Source organism: Triturus cristatus, chromosome 4_1 (assembly GCF_964204655.1).
Source record: "Triturus cristatus chromosome 4_1, aTriCri1.1, whole genome shotgun sequence".
Classification (NCBI taxonomy): domain Eukaryota; kingdom Metazoa; phylum Chordata; class Amphibia; order Caudata; family Salamandridae; genus Triturus; species Triturus cristatus.
The window spans coordinates 1,208,760,567-1,208,774,204 of NC_140585.1; the positions used below are offsets into that span (position 1 = coordinate 1,208,760,567).

The 13,638-nt window shown below is 42.6% G+C and overlaps 1 protein-coding gene across 1 annotated transcript in view; it reads right to left on the reverse strand.

Annotated features, from left to right (window-relative positions):
- The window catches only part of TMPRSS12 (transmembrane serine protease 12), a 319,835-nt gene that overhangs the window by 229,004 nt on the left and 77,193 nt on the right, over positions 1 to 13,638 (reverse strand). Inside the window, exon 2 of the mRNA XM_085654544.1 lies at positions 1,729 to 1,927. Coding sequence (XP_085510670.1) covers positions 1,729 to 1,927 — 199 coding nt within the window. The remainder of the gene's footprint in view (positions 1 to 1,728; positions 1,928 to 13,638) is intronic.

A 13,638-nucleotide genomic window follows, 5' to 3' on the forward strand; every position in this document is an offset into this window, starting at 1 on the left:
AACGAGTATAAAGGTATGTCACAAGGGGGCCCCATATGTTGAGGGGCCGAGATCTCGCAGGCATAAGGTCCCAGAATTCAGATAAAAGGGTCTGGCATCGCGATGCGTCCTCGAGCCATTGGGTGAACTTAGGCGCAAGTTTGGGACCCCAGCACATGGATAGCCTACGCCGCGCCCGGACGAGCAGCATAGCAATCAAGCGGCGGGAGGCGTTCTGGTGCTACATTACTTCTGTTTCTACAGTCCTGTAAAAATTTCTAGTTCTAGGTTCTTGTCTTTTGTGATTCTTTTGAAGCAGATGTGCTGGCTGACCTGCATTTCAGTGTTCCCGTTTCTTACTGCATACTTTCAATCCTTTATCTGTTTTCCCAGTTAGTTTAGTTAGGTTTGGTCTGTCTGCTATTTATGTGTCCTGTTACTCTTGTCCTTCAGTTGCTCTTGCTCCCTATATTTAATAAATTGTGGTAGATTAACTGTTACCTGCCTCCATTTAAAGACTTTTCAGGTAGCAAACATAAGCTCATTTATTCTATTGTACCATGCCTTTGATTTTATTATGTTAATTGTCTCTATATTTCTTCTATATGATATTACTAGATTTTCTCTGTTTTTTATGCTTCCGCTCTCTACTCTAGTTTGTTTCTCCAGTTCCAGCCCAGCCTTCAGCTTGTAGTCCACTCAAGCCTTCATGTCTCATGAAGTTCCTGTTTAATTAAATCCAGTCTTCTACTCCAGCTTGTTCCTTACTTTCCTAGTGTAACAGTACCCCGTTCTGTATTCCACACTTCCTCCACCCAAATCCAAATGTGCCTGCAGTGAGCAAGCATTCCATATTAGCTAGCCCTGCCTTAGTTTCAGTAGGGTGCCTGCCAGCGACCTTCAAATCAGTAAAGATAGGTGAAGCCAAACAGACACTGGACCCGTCGCTGAATCCCTCTTATTTAGATGTGCTTGTCTGCATGCTCCACAGCCTCAATAGTCTACTCTGGTACTGGCACTACCTCGGGCATTGACATCCCTGGGGATCTTAGTTGGAGAAGTACACTGAAAGGAGACACGCTCACTGGATGAGATCTCCCAAAAAGACACACAAATCTTGTGAGGATCAGCTACTGAGAATGATTTGTTCCCCAGAATGCATTGCTTGAAGATGGTATTCAATGGCATAGGGAGAAGAGTGGGGCATTTTTAATCCCATTAACCACTTTTTAAAATTAATTAGCAGTAGATGCATAGATAAAAACACCCTTCAAGGAAGGGGAGAGAGCAAAAGGCAAAGTTGAAATAACTTGAAACCGTAGGGAGTAAAAAACGGAACTCGAAGCAGTGGTTGGTAACACACCAGTAAGGGGTGATGCTGGTAAGGGGGGCAGTGAGCTTCATAGAACCTTTTTTCCGGTCTTGCTTGCAGTACAGAAATTTCCAACTAGCTGAGAAGAAGGGAGTGTCAGACATCAGGCATCTTTTGGAATAGCCTGTATAATCGGTATTTGGTTGCGGGAAAATACCGTACTCTTTAACGTCCTGAAACTATTTTTATAGATACATGGCTTTGTGAGGGGGAGAAGTAAGCAAATACATTGTATGTAACACGATATCCCTATTTCACTGTGGTAATGTTTTACAATCAGTCACAGTCAGGATACACAGATATTGATGTGCTTTCTTATTCTAGAAATTTTACATCCACAACACAAAAAGTTTCATTTTAATAAGAGTCATACATACCTTCTTTGTGAAAAGCAGTGTGCAGCAGTCATCACCCAACTGTTGTTGATAAGTGATCCCCCACAGATATGTCTATAACCACGTGATGGAGACATGTACTGAAGACTAACTTGCCATGGCCATGCCCCAGGCAGGGCATCTTGGCCGCCTATAATTCGAGAGCCTGACACCATATCCACCAGTGTTCGTTCTCCGCAGGCTATAAAACCAAAAACAGGAAGCAATTATGAAACTACAGTGTATCACAAAGTATTCAAATAATGGTATAAGAAAGTTAGGCATGCAAACCAATGTAGATAAAATACATTGTCTACATGTATTATGTTATTATTATTATAAATGTATAATTCTTACAATTAAAGCAATTTTAGGAACGTGCAAACCACTCCCCTTTTTTACAAATATACCATAGGTTTTCCTGAACACGGCAGAATATACCAAATGTTTTGAGGGAAACTTGATGAGCACAGTACATCAAGGACCGTAGTCAGCGGTGTCCCAAAATGTTCTTGAGTCAACTTAACTATGCCGTCACTGTCACTGACTATCCTATAAGGTAAACTTGATGCCTTAGCTTGATGGTAAGTGATATCCAATAATACTTTAAAATATGTAACAGCCCCAGCAGAAGCTATTTTCGGGAAGATGTAAAAAAGGGAATACACAAAAAGAGCCTTAGCTGAGAAGCTACATTCTAATTTTGATGAAGCGATTAAGAAGCAAAAGGAAGATAATCTAAAGGTGATCAGATGGCAAAAAGTTAGGAGGAAAACAAAATATTCTTAAACTCTTACACATAAGATTGATCTAAATCAATGGCTAAAGTTCAATGCCCTATCTAACTTCTAGCAAAGACACTGATTGTTCTTCCCTAGAAGTTAAATAAGGCAATATTATTGATCAACACATGATGAGAAGATTTAGCTATTTTGTATCCTCTGAGACTTTATCCGCTATATGTCAAGCTTGAGTGCATGTTCATTCTTGGATAAGGCACTTTATAGTTTTGGACATCAATGACTTACATTTTATTTATATGACAAACTTGCATGAGCCCCACGTATCCTTCTGTCTCCTATGGCTCAGCGCAAAGGGCTAGATTAACTGTTTTTCTTGTTTTTCAAATGTTTGCAGTTTTCTGTTGTAATTTATTTGACTAGTTCATATTGTGATACATTGGATACAGGGCCACTGGGGACTGTTTGAATTTATATGGATTGTTTATTACCCAGGGATGTAATGGATGACATAGTTTGGTTGGCATATCATTGTGTTACATGACCTAGATATTCCATATACTTTTCCCCAGTAATTAACCCACTTAGGCCACATAAAGGGATGCTCGCCTTTTGCACGATGCAGTTTAATCAAATATATTTCTCATTAAGGCAGTTTTGTGATTTGTATTTTTCTCCATTACGGTACTTTTTTCATTAGATAATTTTTTCATTTCTTATACACTTATCTGCAATGTGTACAGCACAAAACTGTCTATTTATTGTGTGACTGCAACATAGTTTATCTGTTACATTGTATTGTTAAAGCCCTTTGCAAGATGGTGCTTTGTTTTCACTTGTTGTATTTAGCACTGCTATGTAATGAATGCCATTTAGTGACCAAGGCTCTTTTGAATCAAAACGTGTCGTAGGACTTTATTGATTACATTTTCGCACCAAGTTATCTTGAGTGAGCAAATACTTCCTTAAGAAACTTAAAAGGTTTTCACCATTTTTACAACCGAGGTCTGCCCCCAGCAGATGCGCTACTCCGCTGATAGGGTCATACAGCCTGTACAACAGACTATATATATATATATATATATATTCCACAGCAGGATCCCAGGGGTACCACCATCCAAAGAAAGGCGCAACACCAGCAAACAGACTCCAAAGGCAAAGTTGAGAGTTAAATGATGATTTATTCAAGCATCAAGTGTCCAAATGACGCGTTTCGGCCGCCAGACATGCGGCCTTGATCTTGAGATATATATATATATAAAAACGCTAAATAAAGGATTTAAATTTGCCAATCACGTGAGTGCGCCTTCCTTCGTGGGTGAAGGAGTTTGTGGACATTAATATCGGCCTGGTCTCGCCGCTAAAGACGCACCACCCGACAAGAGCGCCACAATGTCCTGCCATGGACCAAGTTTGCGTGCAGTCGTAAGACACACAGGGGTATTGGCAGCCACCTCGGACCTGCCGAGGTAGGGGTCCGCGCAGCCTCCAAAGTAGGCTTGCGAGGGAACGTGACTGGAAAAACAGCGAGAAAAGAATAAATAAACGGACATCAGTAGATCAGGCATTCACCCACTGGAGGGTTGGAAATGTGCAAACCACAAGTCCCACAATGCAGTAAAAGTGACACCACCGAGGAGGTCCAATGGGAGCCAGCAGTATAAAACCAGCAACTTGTTGGGACGGAAGGTTTTGCAACGATGGTTAATGCTGGACTATATCCTTTGAGAAAGGTCGCTGAGACTGAAATGCGTCAGGTGTGATGTCCGATGGAAACGCTAAATAAAGGATTTAAAATTGCCTATCACGTGAGTGCGCCTTCCTTCGTGGGTGAAGGAGTTTGTGGACATTAATATTGACCTGGTCCCGCCGCTAAAGACGCAACACCCGACAAGAGCGCCACAATGCCCTGCCATGTACCAAGTTTGCTTGCAGTCGTAAGACACAGAGGGGTATTGGTAGCCACCTCGGACCTGAGGTACTTTAGGAGTTACGATTTTGCAAAGTTTGGAAAATATATCACTTTTGTGAGCAATTACGCACCATAGGAAACAATTAGGAAAAAGCAGACAAATGCATATAAAATCAGGCTATGCTGTCACAAGGTTCACCTTCTCATTTTAGGTCGATGTCGGGACCAGGTCCAAAGTTCCAACAGGAGAAGTTTGGGTTTTGGAAGCTGGTGCACCAAGATTAAGGGGGAAACTTGAAAGTACACTCCATAGGAGAACTTACAGGTAAATCCGATAGGGCTCTTTCGAGAGAGGAGGTTGCAAGGGCATGAGGAACACAGGGGCGCAGCAGGGTGGTCTGTGCTGGGGCCGGTGGGGCCAGGTGCAGAGCGAACATTTCAGCAAAGTGTTGTGCATCTTGATGTCCCTGCAGTCAGGAGCAGGCAACTTGGAGAGGCGATCAGGAAGTGGATCTCGCTATATATAGCAGAGAAATTTGGGGGTACACTAACCCTGATAACCTTCAAATCGCTGAAAATAAATTCCTGATACGGCTTTTATCCATTTCTCAGGGTACCTCCTCTTTCACTGTACATGAGGAGCTTGGTATGACATATATAACTGACCTGATAACGTATTGCCCTGTATCTCTTTGGCTAAAAATATGGGTCGGTAAGGGACAACGTTAAATAAAATCATTTTAAAACACTGCTTGGCTCTTGATTATGCCTTATGTGTGCAGTGGCTCAAGTACATTGAAGAGAGCATAACGAGCATGGGGAGAGGGGATCTCTTTACCAACCCGGACCAGACAACCAAGATAGACTTGAACCTTATAAAGGTGGCCTTTTTTGTGCAGCGGGTCACGGCAAGGGAAGAAAAGGAGCTCATGAAGCCCGGTGTACGTCGCTTTGTCATGATAAAAACCACCCAGATGGCAGAGCCGTTCTTTCTGGGATTCATAAACTCATACGATAGATTTCTGCTGATGAAGTTTCGGTTTGACCTTTTCCACCTCCTCCTTGTCCATCCCAGGGGTCATAGTAAGGGCCAAAGTTTGCCGTCCTGTGGCTGAAATGGTCAATCTCCACAGGACATGATTAATTTTATGATGTTTTGCAGTTTTTATGACACTCCTAGAAAGTCCTTCTTAATTCCGATTTTGAAAAAGGCTAATTTTATGCAAGTGCGCCCAGCTTTTATTTTTTCACAAATGCTGACAGGTAGCACTGTCTTTTATGTACTCAACTTTTAAAAATCTGCCATCAGGCTCAGGTATAGTTGTGATTAACCAGCTTGCTCCCTTTATCCCTTGCACAGTATCATGTATTTTATATGGTCTTACTCTTCTGTATGTCATCTCCTCAGATCTGTGTTTTACTGCATTGATCTTGATTGAATTGTTTTATTGGTATAGTATGAGTGACATTGGAGCCATTGAATCTTTGCATTTCCACTGTTACAAGTTATTTTTAAATGCCGGCTGATCCCTGTGAGGATTGTTGTTTATCAGATGTTATTATTATATGATTATATTTTATCATGTGCTTTCATGGCTTCAATATCTGAAACCGAATAAAGATTATTTGATTGATTGAGCTGGACCACTCAGGAAGTAGGTCTTGGGTCTCTCGACATCCCTCAATATGTGCTTGCCTGGTGCTTCTTCTTGGTGTTTGCAGTTGGGGGTCCATTACCCGGGGTATTGGTACGCCGCAGCTCCGATAGATCCTGGTGTCTCCAAACTTGATGAGGAGTCAGATCTGACCCCCCGGAGCCGTTGTACCTTTTCCTACTTAGGTGCTGAGTCGAGGTCGTCTGGGAGCAGCAAGTTGACACACTGGACTTCACAAGAGCAGTGCCTGATTGCAGGGGAGTGATACCTTCACTCCAAGGGAGATGCTTGACGATTTCTTGAAGGCTGGAGGTGCTACGGGGTTCTTGGAGTCCTTTTCAGGTTCAGGACGATACAGCAGGTAGTGATTGTCGAGTCCTTAGGGCAGCAGGTAGGGTTTGGCCACCTCTTTCTTCTGAAGCAGGGCTTCAGTTCTCGTGCAGCAGGTTTTCTTTGTCCTGGTCTTCTCTTGTCCATCAAATCCGATATTCATGTCTCGGGATGCCACCTAAATACTGAATTTAAGGGCGTTACAAGGGGAGACAAGTAGTAGAAACCATTTTTCCTGCCTCTCCTCCTGCCAAAAGTGGAACAGGAAAGGAGGCTTAGCTTCCCCCACTATCTGGAAGTTCCTGGGTTGGATTTCAAACTTTGAAGCTACCTGTCCTGGAAGGTCATCCTGCCCTGGAGGAGGTATGAAGCACTTCCAAACAGAGCTGGCTTTGTCTCTGTCCTCTAAGAGAGCTGGCTCTTACCCCTGAGGTCAGAATCATGTCTGGTGGTGGCAGACTGACGAAAACAAGTCAGAGACCACACCAGTACTTGGTAGGTTTCCAGGGGACCATCTAAAAGAGTCTCCTGCGTGAATTTATTAATAAAACCAAACCAACACTGGCAGTAGTGAGGATTTATTAAGACAAGATACCAAAAATCTTAGAAATCAGTGAAGCCATCATGGAGCTAGGAAACTCGTGCTGATAAGTATCCAGGCTGTGTACTCCTCATGGCTTCCCTGTGAACTTACATCTCAGAATAGACTGGACATTGTAGGGGCATATCTGCTTATGCGGCTACGCCCTCACATAGGATATAGTGCACCCTGCATTAGGACTAAAGACCTGCAGTAGGGGTGACTTACCTATACCTTATGCAGCGTATGGGTGGCATGGCACACATGTCCACTTTACGGATTCTCTGCACCAAGACCCGCAGCCTTCAAAGGCAGAGTGCATAGCCTTGGCGCGTGGTTCCTGGGGTGGCACAACCAGTGCTGCAGCCCCAGAGGGGTACCATTTACTAGGGACTTACAGGGGTAGCTGAAGTTGTGCCAATCATGGTACAGTGTTTGGGTAAAAGATCTGGCACTGCACTGGGGACCTGGTTAACAGGGACCCTGTGAATTTACAGTTCGAAATCACATCAGGCAATAGTAGGGGCTAGCCATACAAAAAGAGGTACTTTCCTACACTACAGTATCCATCAGCATCTGGAACACCACTGTGGGATCTGATTTAAGTATCAAATAACCAAATCACCATCATACAAGATGACTGCAAAGAAGGGAAAAGCCTCTGATAGGCTAAAAGTTACGAGGCTACACGCTATATAGACCTGAGTCCTGAGACATGAGGGCTCCAAGGCTTTGGCCATGCAAGCAGGGGGAGAATCTCCATTACAAGGCAACTTAGCCCTGTGTGAAATATTGGTCCCCCATATGATCCTAGAACCTTCGGGGTGCTCCTGGTCAGACAAGAGGAGACTGAATTGATGAAGATTATTTGACACAAAGTACGCCCACTGTGGAAGATCGCCATTATAATCCCCAGTGCATTTTGGTAGGAAAACAAAGCAGTGCTAGAACAGAAGAGGCAGAGGAGTTTAGTAACAGAAGCAATAGGCATTAACAACAAGAACGGTGACAACTTGATCCCAAAAATGTTGCCAACATCCATCCTCCCAGGAAAAAGACGGAGCAAGTTATTCCTCTACCAGCAAGTATTAGGGAAGATTAGAGGGTGTGTACAAACAGTTAAAGTGAGAGTACACAGGGATCCTGACCCTTCTCACCAAGTTCAAGTGGCAAGAGATCAGTGTTGAAGATAGCTGACTTATTCTTTGTGGATTTTCCTGAATGTAAAATGCCATCTGTAAGTTTGCCTACAAGTGCGGTTTGAAGGAATACCATCTTACCTGAGACCCTGCACTCACAGCATACCGTTTTAACCTCAATATTGATGCTCTTGGAGAAGACACTTGGTGGGTCTGACCACACAATAACTCTCTGCCATATTACAGATGCTTGCAAATTCAAGCAAAAATAAAAGGTTGCGATAACACAGATAGAGGAGCTCTGTCCAAAGGAGAAAGACCGAATGGGTGTAAAAACCTGTGACAACCAGGAGTACTTGACCGATGAAAGTGATACAAGTCCTGGGAGTCTAGGACGGTAGTATTGCGGGGGATGCAGAAAGATATGAGCAGTGCCTCGCAATTCTTACCCTGCCACCACATTAAACCGAAGAAGACGGCTTACAAACTGGGCAGTTGTCTGCAGACGCCCTCGTAACCTCTTCGAAATTACAGCAGGAAAAAAAACGAGAAAGAAGGGTAAGAAGCAATATATATATTCAATGAGATCTTTATTTAGACAGGTTTCTACTAAAAGGGTGATGAACGTAGCTGCAGAAGTGGGAGCCGGAGTAACTACTACTAAAGACCATATACATTACGATATGCATAGTGAGGGGATGACTAAACAAATCGATAAAATTCCTTACCCCATTTTTGAGATGAAGGTCAAAGCAAAAGCGACAAATAAATCCCCGACTATACGGCATGCCAGCAAATAAAACTCGATCGATAATCCCCAAAAAATAAATATAAAATTGCAAAAAAGAAAAAAAGGTACAAAAAGGCGTTCGCGATTACTAAGTAAGAAAAACCTCCGAAAAGGAGCGTCGATGATAGCCGTTCCTATTACAAACTATATAGCCCTAATGGATCAGCGGCCTGATGTGGAACAAAACAAAATAACAGTATCAACAGACATTAGTCTAAAACAATTGCGTGTAACAAATCTAAACCTATATGCTGACCCCTACGGGAGATGGATTATTGAGAAATGCAGAGTGGCACCCAAACACAATAAAAAAGTAAAATCCAGCGGTACACCCCCAACATGAACTTGAATGACTGGGAATAACCAGTGTTAGGACTCCAAATTATAGACTTCACGGTACACCTCCATCTGGTCCAGTAGGCAATAAAGCATCAGAGATGATGAGTCATTATGAATTTATCCAGATGCTTTCAGACCTGAACTGCTTCAATCCACTAAATAGGAGCCACCTATTTAATCTTTTCCACATGGTCCCAGCGCTACGAGTCATAACATCTAGCGATATTAAGAAAGTGCCACTGGAAACCAAGGAGGCTTACGGCTAATCTCAGAAGCACCCTAACCTCCAAGGTCGGGTTTGCCTTCACTAACTTTGGCAGACTATTACTCCAACACCTGGACGATCTTCATGTAATTGGCATAGATGTGTAACCGTTCAAAAATAATACAAATCTGAAGGAAGGAGTAAAATCATCTAATAGTTCCACCTATACAGCAGAAATTACCCAGTGGCAATCTGGGAGAGACAAATCCACAACCTTGGGAAAAAGGTGACTAATAATCAGTTCCAAGCTAAGGGCGTCGAAACCCTAAATATTACAATGATTGATAACAGCTCGAGATAGTTATAATAGCCCATGTTCGAGTCAAGTGACTGCAGAGCAGGCAATAAATATCGACTGAGATTGGGGATGGGCATCTCAGAAGCTGGGCGGCAGAAGTACAGGGAAAGTATTGGGGGAGAGAAATTTGAACACACAGATTGGAAGTATGTACAGCATGGATGATCTTGAACACAAAGCACTTCTAATAATATGGTCACAAACAATATGAATATTCTGACTTGGAACATCTCTGGACTGGGGCCAAAACTCTAAGACAGTGATTGAGTGAAGTTTGTCAATAATTTTACTATTTGTTGTTTTCAGTAAACATGGTCCTTATTCGAAGATAGTCTCCGGGGTTATCAGTAGTTCCATACCTCGGCTGTTAGACAGAAAAGGGGTGCACCGTGTGGCGGTTTGACAGTCTATGTTGAATATAAACTAAATTGTGAGACGGTCCAACGTTCCACGACACTAGTGGGCTCCAACTTACTCTATGTTAGGTTGCTGAAACCAAATGAGGAAGTTGTTTGCATCGACATAACTAATGTTTACATTCCACCAGGATGGAGGGGGGGGATGTACAGTTGATACGGTCTAATTAAATGATTTATTTAACGTCCCTAAAAAGCAAAGCCTCTGCATGGGGGAAGCCAAGGCTGAGAGGGGCAAACATCTCCTTTTGATCTGTGGGAATTTCAATGTCTGTCCAATGGACGGAATGGTTAATGATGACATTCTGATAGAGCATCGCAGTTATACTATACCAGAACCTGATATGGCATGGGGCAATCCATGCAGAAAGGGTGAGGCATTTGCCATGCAGACTGGGTGAGGCCATTAAATGGTTGCACCATTTCTGACTCCCCAGTCAAAAACACTTATAGAATAGGCGTTCAGTCATAAATGTTGTCCTAATCAACCTTGAGAACTGGGCTAATGTAAGCAACCTGCCTGTAGTGAGGCGGGTAGAAAGTGATCATGGCCATCTCACAGTGAGACATGCACTCGGAGTCAGTAGTATATAGACCCAGATCTACACCGATAACTACTATCCTGTCCCAATCAAAACAGCTAATAATAGGATAACAATACGCTGGCAGTATGATAAATATTTAGCCAAGTTGCCCCACCTAGAACCTCTATTAGATAGTATGGGAGAGGTCTTCTTTACTGTACAGGATGTAGCAAACGAAATTATGTTGGACATCTTTTAGACATTGCTAAGAGAGATCAAATTAATGTGGACACGCCTGGCTAACCCTACTATCTAAGGCCACGTTAATAAACCTAGACTTGCTTAGTATGACCAGGAATTTTATCAGGAAAAAAGGTGAGTCTCACAGGCCCTAATTCATCAACACCGTGACAGGCAAAGGGAAATGTATTTTCAGACCCGCAGGCAGCCCTACAAGCAACTGCTAACACCAGGAAACTTGGTCAACACCACCTGTTATGGGAGGAATTGAAGTAGGCAACAGTCAAGTAGAACTCCAGGTACTTTTGGAGATTAGTTAGCAATGCTGAAAGAGGACCCACCAATGACAAAAGCCATCACATCTGTTCAAAGGCCTGGGAAGATTATTTTAGTAACCTGTATAGGCTGGACAAGGAGGGGGACCAGGGTGTCCATCAGACAATGGATATGGGCACAGGAATGCAGGTCTAAGGGAGATCGCTTGTCTGCAAATTTTAAGACTAGAAGTTGAGCGACCCAGAGGGTGTACCTTTAGATATATACCAGATGGACCCAAGTTACTGGTCTTGGGTCCTGACTAAGGTTTTTAACGTTGCCATAGACAGTGGCAGTATACCGACTTCCAAGTGTTCAGCAATCCGAATAGCAGTACATAAAAAAGGTGGCCTACGGAATCCATCCAACTATCGCACAATCCCCCTCCTTGATGGAGCAGGAAAAATATTGGAGAAAGTATTAGTCCATAAACTACAAGGTATGGTAGATTCCGGAAAATTATTGACAGAGCTGCAAGCTGGCTTAAGTTCAAAAGTTGGGACAGTTGAGGAGATATGTCTCTTATACTTGGTGTACTGTAAATACACTGTTATCCATAAAACCTTGCTATACCTAAACTTTATCAACCTGAAATTAGCCTTCGACCTGGTCAGTCGCTATAAATTATAGGAAGCCTTGGAGGGACTAAGAGTTGTAAATCCATTGATACAAACTATACATGCATCCAGATAATACCACCTTCGTTCGTTATGAGAAAATGGGGAAGTGTATTGCTCCATTCTTGATTGAAAAGGGGGTAAGACAAGCATGTATTTAAGCCCCACTTCTTTTCACTTTATTTATAAATGATATAGTGGAATATCTTCGGGGAATCCCCTTTGATGTCTCAAAAATCGCAGGCATAAAGGTCCCAATCCTCTTATTTGCAGATAATGCGTTACTAATTACCAGGAATGAGAACGCCATGCATAAATTGCTGACGAGATTAATGGATTATTGTATCAGCTAAGGCCTAGTCATTAACATCACTAAAACAAAAACAATGGTAATACATCCATCCCCACCACTTAAAGGAAAGTTCAGGGTAAATGAAGAGCGAATTGAGGTGGTTAGCTATTATGATTACCTTGGTATCCATCTGATCAGTAAATTAGGCTGAAATTATCATGTAACCAAAGCAACCATTATTCTGCAACAAACCAGTTGAGTGGTATAAGGCAGGGTCCCAACACTTAAGTATTATCCTGCAAATTTACAAACAGAAGGCGGTAGCAGCCACCTTGTATGGAGCCAAGATATGGGAGTATGAAAAAATGAAGAATCTAAAGGTAATTGAAAACAATTTTTTCATCTCTTTGTTGAACTTGGGAGTTAGTACCCCGGTCCTTGCGGAACTGGGCGTTGTCTCTATTACGGACCAGACCAGAATTCAGCCAGTTTGTACTGGATTATATTAATCAGAAATGTAAAGCCCTATTACACCTTTACAAGGGATATTAAGGCCGGGAGTTCTTGACCCAGCGGTCTAATAGACTCCTATCTCAGATCTAGAACTGAGGTAGGATTTGAAGATTACCTGGACAAAATACAGCCTAACCAAATAAAGCGGTATACATACTGTTCAGACTACAGAGATCTCCAACAAGGACATATCCAGTAAAAATGAAACGACAAAGAGCGGAGGACACTATGATCCACCTGCTGCTGTTCTATACAACTTTTGCATCCATTCGATCCAAGTGGCTGCAGCTTCTTTGTGAGTTATATGGGATCCTCAGCACCAAGGACGCAATCGAGTTATGAAATAGGACAGATAGGGAGGATATCTATAAAAATGTATTAGCCTTTCTTTGGGGGACCTAGCCGGTGATCAAACAATTGATAGAAGTACTTAAAACCTCCTTTACCAAATAGGGCTTACAAACTGGTAACAAGTCATACATAGTGTACCTATGCATAAGAGATGCAGGGAACACTGCATCGCATTGCACGCACAGGTCTTATACCGACAAACAAACTTTACCTGTAATAAAATGAGCTGAGTGCACGCCTCCGTATAACCATTTCTTACTTTGCACGCACATAAACTGTACCTACAACCTAGTCTGATGTCTCTCATCATAGGCTTCTTATAACAGTTAACTTTTTATATCAAGCGGCGCACTAGCTGGTGAACAGTATGCAGATCTAAAATGATGTCTATCATACTGGGCACTCGAATATTGTTTATAGTTTATATCAACCGGTGCCTTAGCTGGAGACAGTACCCAGAGTCAAGTCATAAAAGTAGTAATTTATTGGCTTGGTTATACGGCATTTGGGTGGACTCAAAGTCCAGATTCCCTTGATATCCTAGCATTGCTTAATACAGACTGTAGTAGTGATGATCTGTGCTAGGTTGTGAAACAG